General features: G+C 43.8%; 1 protein-coding gene across 4 annotated transcripts in view; it reads left to right on the forward strand.

Annotated features, from left to right (window-relative positions):
* Positions 1 to 14,134, forward strand: part of USP15 (ubiquitin specific peptidase 15) — a 177,906-nt gene that overhangs the window by 93,964 nt on the left and 69,808 nt on the right. For all 4 annotated transcript variants that reach the window (XM_082254721.1, XM_082254723.1, XM_082254722.1 and 1 more), the window contains 2 exons: positions 11,892 to 12,036; positions 12,262 to 12,435. In XM_082254721.1, the coding sequence (XP_082110847.1) occupies positions 11,892 to 12,036; positions 12,262 to 12,435 (319 nt within the window). The remainder of the gene's footprint in view (positions 1 to 11,891; positions 12,037 to 12,261; positions 12,436 to 14,134) is intronic.

Consider the following 14,134-nt stretch of genomic DNA (forward strand, 5'->3'; position numbering starts at 1 on the left):
AACATATATATACATATAGACAATTTTTTACCTTTCTCCTTAATACTTACCATTTGTATCATAGGTTTTAATTAGATTCAAAACACATATGACAAAGTTTTTATCTTCCCGATTATATTTTTTATCTTTTAATGGTTCTTTTATTTTAATTCCTCATATTTATCACTTAATACTCAACCATTAATTCGGATGGTCCCGACATATTCCTCTGTCACCTATTTAAATTATCGGTAAATAAATAAACAGTTTTTCCTCTTTTACATAGCAACTGCTGATTATGGCTCTATTTAAAAACCCATTGGTCGAAAAATCCAAATCGGGTGGAGCTTCAAGTTCTATGCAGTTTTGCATTAACCACATCTGCCCACCAACTGATGACGCGCTAGTATACTTTTTCTGATTGGGCGCTTGTTCCGGTTGCCGGGCAACGTTTTAGGATTTATACTAGCGGGACTCACGTAGCCTCACGCTGCTCCTGATGACGTCAGTCTTATGACGAAACGCGTAGAGCGTAGGCACGTCAGTTCCGCACCTTGAGACGCACATCCGGCCGTTGAGGCGCACGGCGTCCGGTTATACCGCTATACGAGGGGTTCGCGGTCCCTACTTTCTTACAGACGTTTTATCCGGTTTTTAAATGTGAGTACTTGATTTTATCTGTTTAATAAAAGAATATCCATTACGGTACTTCACTATATGAGTGTTTCTTTACCCATATAATCCCGGACATCATCCTTGCTGGAGCGCTGCTCATTACCCTATTTGCACATCGCTCATCCCCATTACCTACCATTTGAGGGAGGAAATACCACTGGTCCCACCAGGAAAGGAGAGGCTCACCGAGGTTCATCGGGGTTTACCCCAATTATCCAACGCTGGTTACCCCTGTAGGGGTGCCGCTCTCTGGTGAGTGCGGGCTTTTTAGGAAGGGGAGCACGGAATTCCCTCACCCAGCACCCACATCCTGATTCACACCAGGAGACACCCCCTCTATCCATGCGATTTTCTTTGGCACGTCCTATCACCTTATTGCACGTTTTTGGACTATTATATTGAGCATATATTTTGCTTTGGACTCTTTTTCATTTTTAACATGGACTAATTTATTATTATTTATATTCATATTTATTCAACCACCATAAATTCACCTATTTAATTGTTTTTTATCATCCACTTGGCACATCATATGCATTTTTATACTACTTGGCTTGTTTCTATATTTATTTGATTTCACTTAGACACCCATTTTTTGGCACTTCACTTAGATTTGTGACTTAATTATAGCACCTGGCACTTTCCAGTCACTCAGACATCTCTACTTAATTTTGATCAACACTGCCACCTAGTGTTCACACCAATTGTTTTAAGAGTCACTATCCTTTGAACTTTGAGATACTTCACTGCTTTTATTGATTGGGTTGCCTTATTAATGTATTGCTACCAAGTATTTATTTGTGATATTTATTGATGAATGGTCAATTTTTATTATTAATTTATTGACATCTTCAAATATTTATTGTGGCTTACCATCAAGACCATTAGTTACATTATAGGGACCACCACCTACAGCAATAACTGTTTCGGAACATTTTAATGTACCTAGATCTATGAGACACACTTTTACATTTTAATTTAGCATTTGGCAGCGCCAATTACCCTAATATCTTCTCCATTAAGCGTCAGTGACACAGGTTGGCAACTTGGTTGACGGTGCACACTTTCACAAAGTTCTATAAGTGCCAGTTCACACACATGCGATGCGGTAACCCTGCAAATTAGGGATAGACCGATATGTTTTTTTTCATGGCCGATACCGATATTTTGGTCACAACGTATCGGTCGATATGGGCCGATATTTTGTTCATTTAAAGTTTTGAAAAATAAAGACAATTTTTGACACGAATCTGGTACTGAACATGTTAATTTTTGTTTAATGCTTAATGGCTGGCTTGTTGGCACCCTGTGGTGGGTGGCTGGCTGGCACCCTGTGGTGGGTGGCTGGCTGGTACAGTGCCTGTGGGCGGCTGGCTGGTACAGTCCCTGTGGGTGGCTGGCTGTCTGGCACCCTGTCTGTGGGTGGCTGGCTGGATGGCACCCTGTGGTGGGTGGCTTTGTTGGCTAGCACCCTGTGGTGGGTGGCTGGCACAGGGGCTGTGGGTGGCTGGCTGGTACAGGGCCTGTGGGTGGCAGGTACAGGGCCTGTGGCTGGCTGGCTCGCTGGTATAGTGCCTGTGGCTGGCTGGCTGGTACAGGGCCTGTGGATGTGGGTGGCTGGCTGGCACCGGGCTGCTGTGGGTGGGTGTATGGCTGTGATACACTCCTGCGAGACTAGTCCCGACTCCAGATCACCCCCAGATCAGTTTGCATATCGCAGTGCGAACTGTCAGGTGTAAATACCCATGCGATCCGATTCTGGTGTGGACCAAAAAAAAGGGTTCTGTGCCACTTTGGTCCGAATGCGGTGCAAATTCAGCCATACAATCCTGTATGGCTGAATACGCAACACACAAACATTGCATGTGATTTGCAGAGCAGTGTGCTGCGAATCAAATGCGATGTCTGACATTGCTGAAGTGTGAACCGGCACTAAAGGGATGTGTTGGCATCGGTGGATGCTTCCTTTAGCCGCAAAGTTTTGCAGGCTGCTGTTTAGAGGACCTGGTCCTCTTTGCGGGTGTATTGTTCTTTCCAGGTGGGCTCCAGTTGTTTTGGTTGAGCTCCTGTTTACCTGGTTGGCTATTGTTTTAGCCTTAGGAGTTTTTCGCTGTTCCCACCCCTCATGTTTAACACTGCTTGGGGACCTTCCAATGGAAAAGAAGATCAGGAGTTGTGTCCATCAATGAACGAAAGAGAAAATGGGATTTTTTGACTTGCTGTAAAATCCATTTCTCTGATGTTCATTGATGGACACAGTACCCACCCCTCTATGGAGTTGTAATTCTTCTGACACAGCTTGTAACAAAACTGAGTGCCTATAGCAAAGAGAGGGCGTATACTCCCCGGGACTGCCCATAGGCGTAGCCAGACATTTTTTCTGCCTAGTGTCCTACTCCTGTAGGGGGCAGTATAACCCAATGGTTAAGAAGATCAGGAGCTGTGTCTGTCAATGAACATCAGAGAAATGGATTTTGTGGTAAGTCAAAATTCCCATTATCTTCTCTGAAACCAAGAAGCCATTTAAATCATGAGGTATATTGATATTTTTGCAAATTTTTAAATATTCTAAAAAAAAAAAAAAAATCTTAGAAGGAGCAATTAGCCTGGGTTACAGGGCAAAATGCAAACTTCCTAATTTTTCATTACTAAAGAGTATCCATTACCATACTTCAGTAACAAAAACGTATACAAAAAGTATACTTTTTTTGACACACGTAGGTGAATAATTCTCTGCCTTACAGGATGATTTTAAAGCTACTTTTAGGTTTTTCATAATAGATTAAAAAACAAAAAAAGAAAAAAAAATCCTGAAAATACTATGCTGGTATTATATCACATCTAAAGCATCCAAAATTGTGTGCACTTTGATCTTACTCCTGAGGCTATGAGCATATCTTATTACTTTGGCATATCAGTCATATGTGTGAAAGAACGGGGAGCGGGCAGGAGGCTCGAGCCTTGTAGATTTTTGTTTTTTTGTCGGGGCATGTTCTGCAAAATATTCATTCAATCAGCATGTTTGAACTCTTTTCACAAAACTTAGAAACAGTTCTTCATATAGGTACTAGGAGGTAACCTACAGCTTACGCCTATGACTTTACTAAAGGCACTTTGGGACGTAGGTGTTTGTGAGAAGTGTCCGTCCCAGGTTCTATGTTGAGGGACCAACATTAAACCTGAACTTCAGGCAAATGGCTATATAGATACAGTTGAAATACATGCAATGGGGGTTGTTTTACCTGCTAGAGGATTTGTATTTTTATCCACCCAAGTCTGAGATTTGCACAACTCTGCCACACAGCACAACTCTGTGTGACTAGTCAGGAAACCAGTCTATTTGAGCTGGTTCACACCATATGCAGTGGGACTGCATTGGGTGGGTATTTCAGTGCAGTTGCACAGCATGGACAAAGCAAATTGCTGTGTCTCCTGTGTGCCCAGTTCACACCACTGCATTATGGTGGTGTGCGGGCACGATGCCCTGAAAAAAGTACTACATGCAGTACTCTATTTCCGCGCAGCTGAGTGCGAGGTAATCCACTGCCTTGCACTGCACAGCGGCTGGTGTGACCTGGCACCTGCCGAATCTTGTTCTTCTCTGCCCAAACTCTACGACTGAACGTTGAATTAGAAGCAGCAATTGGGCACAAAGCTGCATTAATTTTCATCTGGTTTCATCAGTTTTAAGGCTAGAGGTGTGGGGAAGTGTAGGCCTTGGTTTCAATAAAAACTGCCATAAAATAATTTAGCATTTTGACCTTAAGGTAATGACTCGTTCATACTTGCAGCTATACTTCCACCCCTCTGAAAAGTGATCTGCTATTTCTTTTCAGAGAGCATTTTACACAATGCCACAACCATATACATTGCATTTGGTTGCATGGTAGTTGCAGAGCAGCCCTATTCACTTGAATGGGTTGTCCTCGGCGGTGGTACTGCGACACTCTTATTTTTTTTTTGCCATGGACCGAAACATTGTTGTATGTGTACAGCCTTGAGCAGCTGCCTTTCTACAATATATTACCAAAAGTATTGGGAAACTGCCTCATTCATGTCTTCATGAACCTTGCTTTGTGCACTGATCCAAATCATTTGGTGGAGGGGGAATATGGTGTGAGGTTGTTTAGGGTTTGAGCTTGGCCTCTTAGTTTGAGTGAAGTATACTCTTAAGGCGTCAGCGGACAACTTAGTTACAAAGTCAGGTTAAAAAAAGTCCATCTAGCTCAACCAATAAAAAAGAAAACACAACCATACAATCCCATTTACACAATCCTATACCCACAGTTGATCCAGAGGATAAAGAAAAACCCCAGCAAAGCATGATCCTGTTTGCTACAGCAGGGGAAAAGAATTCCTTCCTGATCCCCCGAGAGGCAATCAGATGTTCCCTTGATCAACTTTACCTATAAATATTAGTACCCACTTATATTATGTACACCTAGGAAAGAATCCAGGCCTTTTTAAAGCAGTTTAAAGCAATCCACCGAGCTGGCCAGAACCACCTCCTGGAGGAAGTATATTCCACATTTTCACAGCTCTCACTGTGAAGAAATCTTTCTATATTTGAAGACAAAATCTCTTTTCCTCTAGACGAAGTGCCCCCTTGTCCTCTGTGATGCCCCTTAAGTGAATACCTCAACACCAAATTCACTATATGGACCCCTTGATCATATACCCCATTAATGTCCTCTTTTTCATGCTCCCAACTTTGTGGGAACAGTTTGGGGATGGCCCTTCCTATTCCAACATGACTGCGCACCAGTGCACAAAGCAAGGTCCATAAAGACATGGATGAGTGAGTTTGGGGTGGAGGAACTTGACTGGCCTGCACAGAGTCCTGACCCCAACCCGATAGAACACATTTAGGATGATTTAGACTTGAGACTGCAAGCCAGGCCTTCTCGCCCAAAATCAGTGCCTGACCTCACAAATGCACTTCTGGAAGAAAGCTCAAACATTCTCATAGACACTCTCCTAAACCTTGTGTACAGCCTTCCCAGAAGAGTTGAAGCTGTTATAGCTTCAAAGTGTGGGCCCACTAAATATTGAACCCTACAGACTAATGCCATTAAAGTTCATGTGCGTGTAATGGCAAGTGTCCCTTTTTGGAATATCACCACATTACTTTTGGTAATTTGGTGTATGTTTTAGGTGCGTTATTGGAGGCCTGCTTTGATCACTCCTGGTCCCCCCGAGCATGAATTGGGTTTTCCTGGTAACCTTTTTAATACCTGCTTTCCTCAATCTTTTATATATTTTATTTTATTTCAGGTACTTGTATAGTGCTATCAATTTACGCAGCGCTTTACATATACATTGCACATTCACATCAGTCCATGCCCTCAAGGAGCGTACAATCTAAGGTCCCTAACTCACATTCATACATACATAGTAGGGCCAATTTTTTATTTTTTTTTATACCGGATCCAATTAACCTACCAGCATGTCTTTGGAGGAAACTGGAGTACCCGGATGAAACCCACGTAGGCACAGGGAGAACATGCAAACTCCAGGCAGGTAGTGTCGTGGTTGGGATTCGAACCAGCGACCCTCTTGCTGCTAGGTGAAAGTGCTAACCACTACACCACTGTGCATATATATATATATATATATATATATATATATATATATATATATATATATATATATCTGTTTTGCATATGTTTTGAGCTTTTTGGCAATCGGCATGCAAATATATAAATGTTTGCACAGTTCATCCTAAATGAGCACAATTATAGATTGTTTAATGGCCTTACTTGCTTTTAGTCTGAGAACATAGGATCACAGTGTCCTTCACGAAAACGCTGGAAATAGATTTTTCCTTTTATCAAAATGGAGTTTGTTTTAATTAGCTGTAAGTGGAGATCTGAGTTTGAATACTATAGCTAGCCATACACTGATGGGGGTTTTTTTTTTTCATCCAACCTGCTTACTGTACAGTGAGGATGGATGAATCTCCCAGTGCAGAGACTATATTAGGACAGTGGGAGCATCTAATTAAACTCAACCAGTTTTTACAGAACAATTTTTGCTGTTTTGCATGAGATGCCACTCAAACCGACCAGGTGCTAACAAGATGTGTGCCGCTCCAGCCATGCCCACTGACGCGTTTTGTCTTGCCCACTGGGGTTTAGTCACAAAGATTACCTCTGTGACCCAGCCCGGATAGGAGAGACCAAATGGGTCAGAGGGCATGGCTGGAGCGGCACTGGCTGAGGCCACACAGCTCGCTAGAACCAGGTTGGTTTGAGCAGCGTCTCAGGCAAAACAATTTGACACTTCTGAATTAGTGAACCTGACACCTACTCCCATCTTCAGAGCACCAGCAAGTGATATTCAAGCATCAACTTAGAGCAGCGCTTCGTTTCTTGCTTTTATTGGTGGTTCATTTTTTATCTTTTAATGGATTTTTTTAATGACAAATAATAGTGATGCACAATAAGTCAATAAACAAATAACCACCGTTTTGAACGTACTAACTGTCAAATCCCTAGAGGCAGCATCACAGGTGTACCTGGAGGAAATACATCATTCATGGCGCTGTTGAGATTGTCCCTTGTTTTCAATATTTGGAAGTGCAGTTTTCTGATAACCCCACCTGGAGCATCAGTATAGTCAGCGGAGTGAAGGAGTTTGAGTAGACGGAAGTGGTGCTGTCCTTTGTCCTCATTTCATTTTATAGGTGTGCGGTTCATTACTTTTTTGTACAGTAATTGCTCGGCTGCCGTTAAATAGCACAGCAGCAGGTTGTATAGACTGCCCAAGGGATTATTGGCAGCAATATGACCACCATTAGTAATATTTACAACAGTTGGTATAGAAAAATTATCCTTAACATTATGAAGAACTCTTCTCATCATGCTCCTAGACCGTTTGTCCCCCTCCCTTCAAGTCGAAGGTTATGCAACATCCAAGCTAAAACCACCAGGCTGAGGAACAGCTTTTTCCTGATGCTTTGAGATTGACAAATCACCCTGAATGATTGCTGATCTATATTAGTATTTTGTTCTTAAGCATTGCTGCAATTTAAAGCAAAAGTACAGCCTAATACCTTACATATTCCCCTGCATTCATTTTTTTGAGCGGAGTTCAGCCTTATGTGTCAGAATTTCAAAATTCCAGTTTTTCTACCTACTTTGCAGTATTCAGTGCTGTCACATGACTTCAATCCCTCTTCCTGCTGAGTCCAAGAGCACCAAGTGGGTGTGGTTACTGAAAGCTAGTGACATCACAGGGAGGGACACTGCTCCTGTTTAGCCAGTGGGCATATAAAGGATGGGAGGAGCTGATCATAGGTTCCCGCCCAGTGTTCTCTCATTAGTAAGGATGCATTGTACATCCTAGTTCATGAGAAAACAAAGATTTAAAAAAGATCCATCCACACAGGACACGGGGGGTGCACACATACAGTATAGCTGTGCTGGGCTTTATTGAAGACTACTATAGGCTACCATACTTCCCATCTATGTGACTTTGAGAAGGTACCTGCACTACTTTAATGCAACTTTTGATGCGACTTTGATCCAGAGAGTGTAAAGTTGGATCAAAGTCGCACTCGAAATCGCAATAGTGGAAACGTAGACTAAAGCTCTGTTTCCACAAGTGTGACTTGTCATGTGACTTTGGACACACAAAGTCACATGACAAATCACAGCCCAATGATCTCAATAGCACCCATTACCATCAATGCGAGTTTGATAACTATATGCATTGGCCAAAATATCGGTATCAGCAACGAAAAACCAATATCGGTGGATCATTAATTTAGAGTGAGACTTTAAGAGCAGCTTAGATCCAACTTTACACTCTCTGGATCAAAGTCGCATTAAAGTAGTGCAGGTACCTTTTCAAAGTCGCTGGTTTTCAAAGTCGCATAATTGGGCACGGGTGCCATTGAAATCAATGGGCTGTGACTTTTCATGCGACTTGGACACAGTCGCATGACTAGTCGCACTAGTGGAAACGGAGGGTAAAACTCATTACTCACATGTAATGAGCAATAGAAATCGATCTGTATCCTTCTAAACTTTCAAAAATGTTCCTTTGTACCTTATTTCTTTTATATATTGTGCTGGTCACGGCTGCCCTCAAGGTTTAGGAGTGTGTCTATGAGAATGTTTGCGCTTTATTCCAGAAGTGCATTTGTGAGGTCAGGCACTCATGTAGGACGAGAAGGCCTGGCTCACAGTCTCCGCTCTAATTTATCCCAAAGGTGTTCTGTCGGGTTGAGGTCAGAACTCTGTACTGACCAGTCAAGTTCCTCCACACCAAACTCGCTCATCCATGTCTTTATGGACCTTGCTTTGTGCTCTGGTCCAAATCATTTGGTAGAGGGGGGGATTATGGTGTGAGGTTGTTTTTTCATCACGGTTTGGGCTTGGCCCCTTAGTTCCAGTGAAGGGAACTCTTAAGGTGTCAGTTTGGGGATGGCCCCTTCCTGTTCCAACATGACTGCACACCAGTGAACAAAGCAAGGTCCATAAAGACATGATCGAGTTTGGGGTGAAGGAACTTGACTGGCCTGCACAGAGTCCTGACCTCAACCCGATAACTCACCTTTGGGAGGAATTCGAGCAGAGACTGCAAGCCAGGCCTTCTCTTCCAACATCAGTGCCTGACCTCACAAATGCACTTCTGGAAGAATGGTCAAAGAATTCAAAATCACTAATGAAGCAATTTACATCAAATTCAATGTTCTGACCTAGAGGGACTAAAGTTTGCATGTCAAAAATCCATCTGGACTCAACTTGACTGAGGGCACACATTTTATTACCCCCTCTCCAGTGTGGGTGATATTTCTCAATATCCCAAAATTGGAGGGAAGAGGAATCTTTATTGTGATATAAGGAAAATGGTATCACTAGACACATGTATTATTTATCTATTCAATATTGGTTTTATGCACTTATTTTATTTTTATATACTTTTTTTTTATATTTTGTGTTAAAGCTCAGCCTTTTTCAGCCAGGGTGCCCTGGCAAAATACCTAAAAAATGCCCACAAAGCAGGCATGTGGATAAAGGTTGCCTTTTTGTTACACTAAAGCCCCGTACACATGTACCGATCGTCGGCCGAACGATCGGCAGTCTTTTGTCCAGGGCTGTCGTGTCTGTTGAAAACTGCAAAAGACTGCACACAAATTTTGTCGGCCAACAACAGCCGACTGCAGAAGTGATGTCATGTGATGGTTAACTTTCCGTGTGTTTTTTCTTCTCTTCGCATGCCCAATCTTGCAAATCTGCTGTCTGTCAGCCGAATTCTGTACTGACTTGCGAACAATCGGCCGTTGTGGTGTCGGCATATCTGTTCGGCCGAAAGTGCGCTGTCGGAAGCATCATACTAACAAGCTGAAAATCGGCCGATCGTTCGGCGGCCGAACTGTTTCGGCCGATAATCTGTACGTGTGTACGGGCCTTAAGTCACAGGTTTTCATTGTGCACCATTACAACCTTCTTCTAGCTGCCAGCATCTGAACAATCAATGACATCATCAGTGAAAAGGAGGATGTCAGTCACCGGCATACCATCATTGTTTAACCCTCCCCTGCCCCTCTCCATCAGCAGTGGGGACACATTAGCTGAGTGCTGGAGAAACATTGGAATACTATTCAGTACTAGTTTGCAAAAGTGTATTTACTTTTGAAGAACAAATCACCTTTAACCATGGGTGTCCTACTTAGATGTTGCTACATTATGTAAAATAATTAGAATGGTTTTTACATTTTAGAATGTAAAAAATAATTTTTGAAGGGTGCCTCGAGATTGTCCATCATTTTTAAAGGGTGCCTTGACTTAAAAAAGGTTGAGAAACAAAGTTCTAGACCCTCTGGTGGGCGTTTATTTGTTTTTCACCTTGTTACTTAGGGATTGAGCAGCGCAGCACTTGTTCTATTTTTTAATTTACTTCTTAGGCTCCATGCACACAGGGCGTCATGAAAACGAGCTCCAACGCTGTTTCTTGACGCCGGGAAAAAGCAGCTGTAAAAACGTGCTTTCAGTAGCTTTTTCCATTAGCGTTATTGCACGTTTGGCCACGTAGCTTTTAGCAGCGTTTTTTCTGCCTCCATTCAAAATCAATGGTTCCCTATGTGAGCCTATTGATTTGAATGGAAGTCGCACCGCAAGTCGGATCAGGATGATTCGACTTGCGGCGCGACTTGCGCTGTGAGAATCTTGAGGGGGAACTCCACGCCAAAATGGGGAAAAAAACTGCGTGGGGTTCCCCCCCAGGTTCCAAACCAGGCCCTTCGGGTCTGGTATGGAATTTGAGGGTAGCTCCACGCCAAAAAAACGGCGTGGGGTCCCCCCAAAATCCATACCAGACCCTTATCCGAGCATGCAGCCCGGCAGGCCAGGAAAGGGGAGGGGACGAGCGAGCGGCCCCACCCCCCCTGGACCATACCAGGCCACACGCCCTCAACATGGGGGGGGGGTGTGGGAGCTTTGGGGCAGGGGGGGCTCTGCACCCCCACCTCAAAGCACCTTGCCCCCATGTTGAGGACAAGGGCCTCATCCCCACAACCCTGGCCGGTGGTTGTGGGGGTCTGCGGGCAGGGGGCTCATCAGAATCTGAAAGCCCCCTTTAACAAGGGGGCCCCCCAGATCCCGGACCCCTCCCTATGTGAATGGGTATGGGGTACTGTGTACCCCTACCCATTCACTCCATAAAAGGCAGTGTGTGTAAATAACGACAAGAGACGTTTTGAAAAGTTTATTAAAAATCTTCATCTGTTCTTATGTTCATAGGGAACCATTGATTTTGAATGGAAGAAAAAAAACGTATAACGTGGCTTAACGCACGTTAAGCAACGTTATTCAGCCTTTAGCAGCGTCAGACGTTTTTACAGCTTGACACTGCAGCTCCAGAACGTACAGTTCCTGGGTTTTTTTTGGAGCTGTAAAACGCCTATGCCACTTGGAGCTCCTAAAAGCTCTATGTGTGCATGAGGCCATAGAATAACATGGATGGGCGTTCTGCAGCTGCAAAAAAAAACGTCTGACGCTGCTAACAGCAGCTCCAAAAACATCCAGTGTGCATGAGGCCTTAGTGTGGGAACACTTTTGGGTGTCTAGCTTTTTACCTTATCCTTTTTTGGCAGCGCATAGGAATTCTCCTTTATAGATTAGTCCATGAAGGTTTTACCCTGTACACCCACCTAGCTTGTATGTGTGGTTTGTTAAGGCTTGTCAGGAATAACTGTTTTTGTTGCCACTGTGTTCTGTTTTTTCTTTCAGTGTGAAAAATTCTAACTATTGTCTGCCTTCATATGCTGCTTACAAAAACTATGATTACTCAGAGCCAGGAAGACATAATGAGCAGCCGGGACTATGTGGCCTAAGTAACCTGGGAAACACTTGTTTTATGAATTCTGCCATTCAGGTAAAAACATGGGGTCTCTATCTCTGTGAGGTTCTAATACATACATGTGCATGCAGTTACATGCTATTACTATTGTATACCAGCTTCACATTGCCTCTTTACAATGAAGGTTTTTATTTTTCATAAAACAATTCATAGGCATTGTAAGCTGCTTTTATGAACATACTGAGGTTTTTAACATTTTTTTTTTCTTTGTGGTTTTGCCATTATATCATTTCTTTTCAGTGTTTGAGCAATACACCGCCACTAACTGAATACTTCCTTAATGATAAGTATCAAGAGGAACTGAACCTGGATAACCCTTTAGGAATGAGAGGAGAAATAGCCAAATCTTATGCAGAGCTCATCAAACAAATGTGGTCAGGGAAATACAGCTATGTAACTCCAAGAGCATTTAAGGTTAGTTTTCCAGAAATGCCTATTTTTAGTAAACTGCTATTTAATCTTATCTTTGTGAAGTTTTTTGATGCATGATACAGGGTGCTTGAAATAGGGAGATATCCAGATAAGAACGTTGCAGAATTTAAAAAATGTCAAATGCTGAACATAGTGGGCTCACTGAGGATAAGGAGAGGTGAGACATAAGCAAATGCTTGAACTTTTCAAGGAGGACTGCACTTTATCTTAAGCTGGCCATACATGGGAAAGTTTTTCTTTTTCTTTCAACGACTTAAAGGGAGGGGAAACTGACCCGAGTTCCCCTATCAACACACTTGATGTGGATGCGGGAAATGTATCCTCACAGTCATTGTATCCTCACAGCTGAGAAACTTCCCTGCCATCAGAATACACAGATCAGCCCTGCAGACTATAGCCTGCATCGCTGATCCAGCAGAAGAAATCCGACTCGACGGTTGAATAAAAGTCGATCAGTAGATTGACTTGGGCTTAACCTCAGTGGCCACACATGAGGCCACACATGAACTGCTTTGTGCGGGTGCAAAAGTTCAGAATGGAGTCCATTCCCACGGTGGTGGCATCCCTGCATCAGGGGGATTTTCTTGCTTCTATCCACATCGAGGATTCTTACCTTCACGTTACAATATCTGTCGGTCACCAGCGCTTCCTCCGCTTTGCCGTGGGAGAGTAGCATTATCAGTTGTGGCGTTACCCTTTGGTCTTGCCTCTGCTCCTCGGGTCTTCACAAAAGTGTTGGCCTTGGTGCTAGCGTTGTTATGCCAACTGGGGATCACAGTACTGGGCTACTTTGATCTCCTTCTGCGAGCGCAGTCTCCTATTGCTCCAGTGGAAAACCTAGAAATCACCATACAAACTCTGAGGGAGTTCGGCTGGATTCTGAATTTTCAGAAGTCTGCTCTGGTTTCGTCCACAAAGCTGGACTATCTGGGTCTGACTCGGCCTTAGCCAGAATGCTCCTTCCTCTGGACAAGTTCCAGAAATTGCAGGCTGCAATTCATCTCCTGCTGTCCCTCCGGACTTGCATGCGGCCAGCCTTGCATGCGGGTGCTGGGCCTGATGGTGTCTACCTTCGATGCGGTTCCATTTGCACAGTTCCATACGAGGTCCCTGCAAAGGGAGATTCTGGCCAAATGGAACATGACTCCGCAGTCTCTGAACAATCAGGTCCGGCTGAGCCGGGGAACTAAGGAATCCCTGTTATGGTGGCTTCGTTCTCCGGCGATTTGGCTGAGCAAATCCTTCCTCCCCTTGTATTGGACAGTGGTCACCACGGATGCCAGCCTGTCCAGCTGGGGAGGCATCCTCGGGCAAAAATTCTGCTCAGGGGCTCTGGACATTGAAAGAGTCCAGACTACCGATTAATGTCTTGGAACTCCGAGCAATCAGACTGTGCCTGGACCATTGGACGGATTGTCTTTAGGGATGTCCAGTGCACATTCAATCTGACAATACCACGGCCGTGGCTTATGTCAATCACTTGAGGGGGCACAAGAAGTGTCATGGCGGCTCCAGAGGTAGCTGGCATTCTAAGGTGGGCTGAACGGGTTTGTTCCAGTCCTCTCCACAGTACACATTCCTGGGGTGGAAAACTGACAGGCGGATTATCTCAGTCGGCAGGTGTTGGACCAAGGGGAGGTGTTTAATCAGTTGCTTCTCCGGAGGGACATCTACAAGGTTG

This window comes from Pelophylax lessonae (assembly GCF_965119305.1).
Source record: "Pelophylax lessonae genome assembly, chromosome: 4".
NCBI lineage: Eukaryota > Metazoa > Chordata > Amphibia > Anura > Ranidae > Pelophylax > Pelophylax lessonae.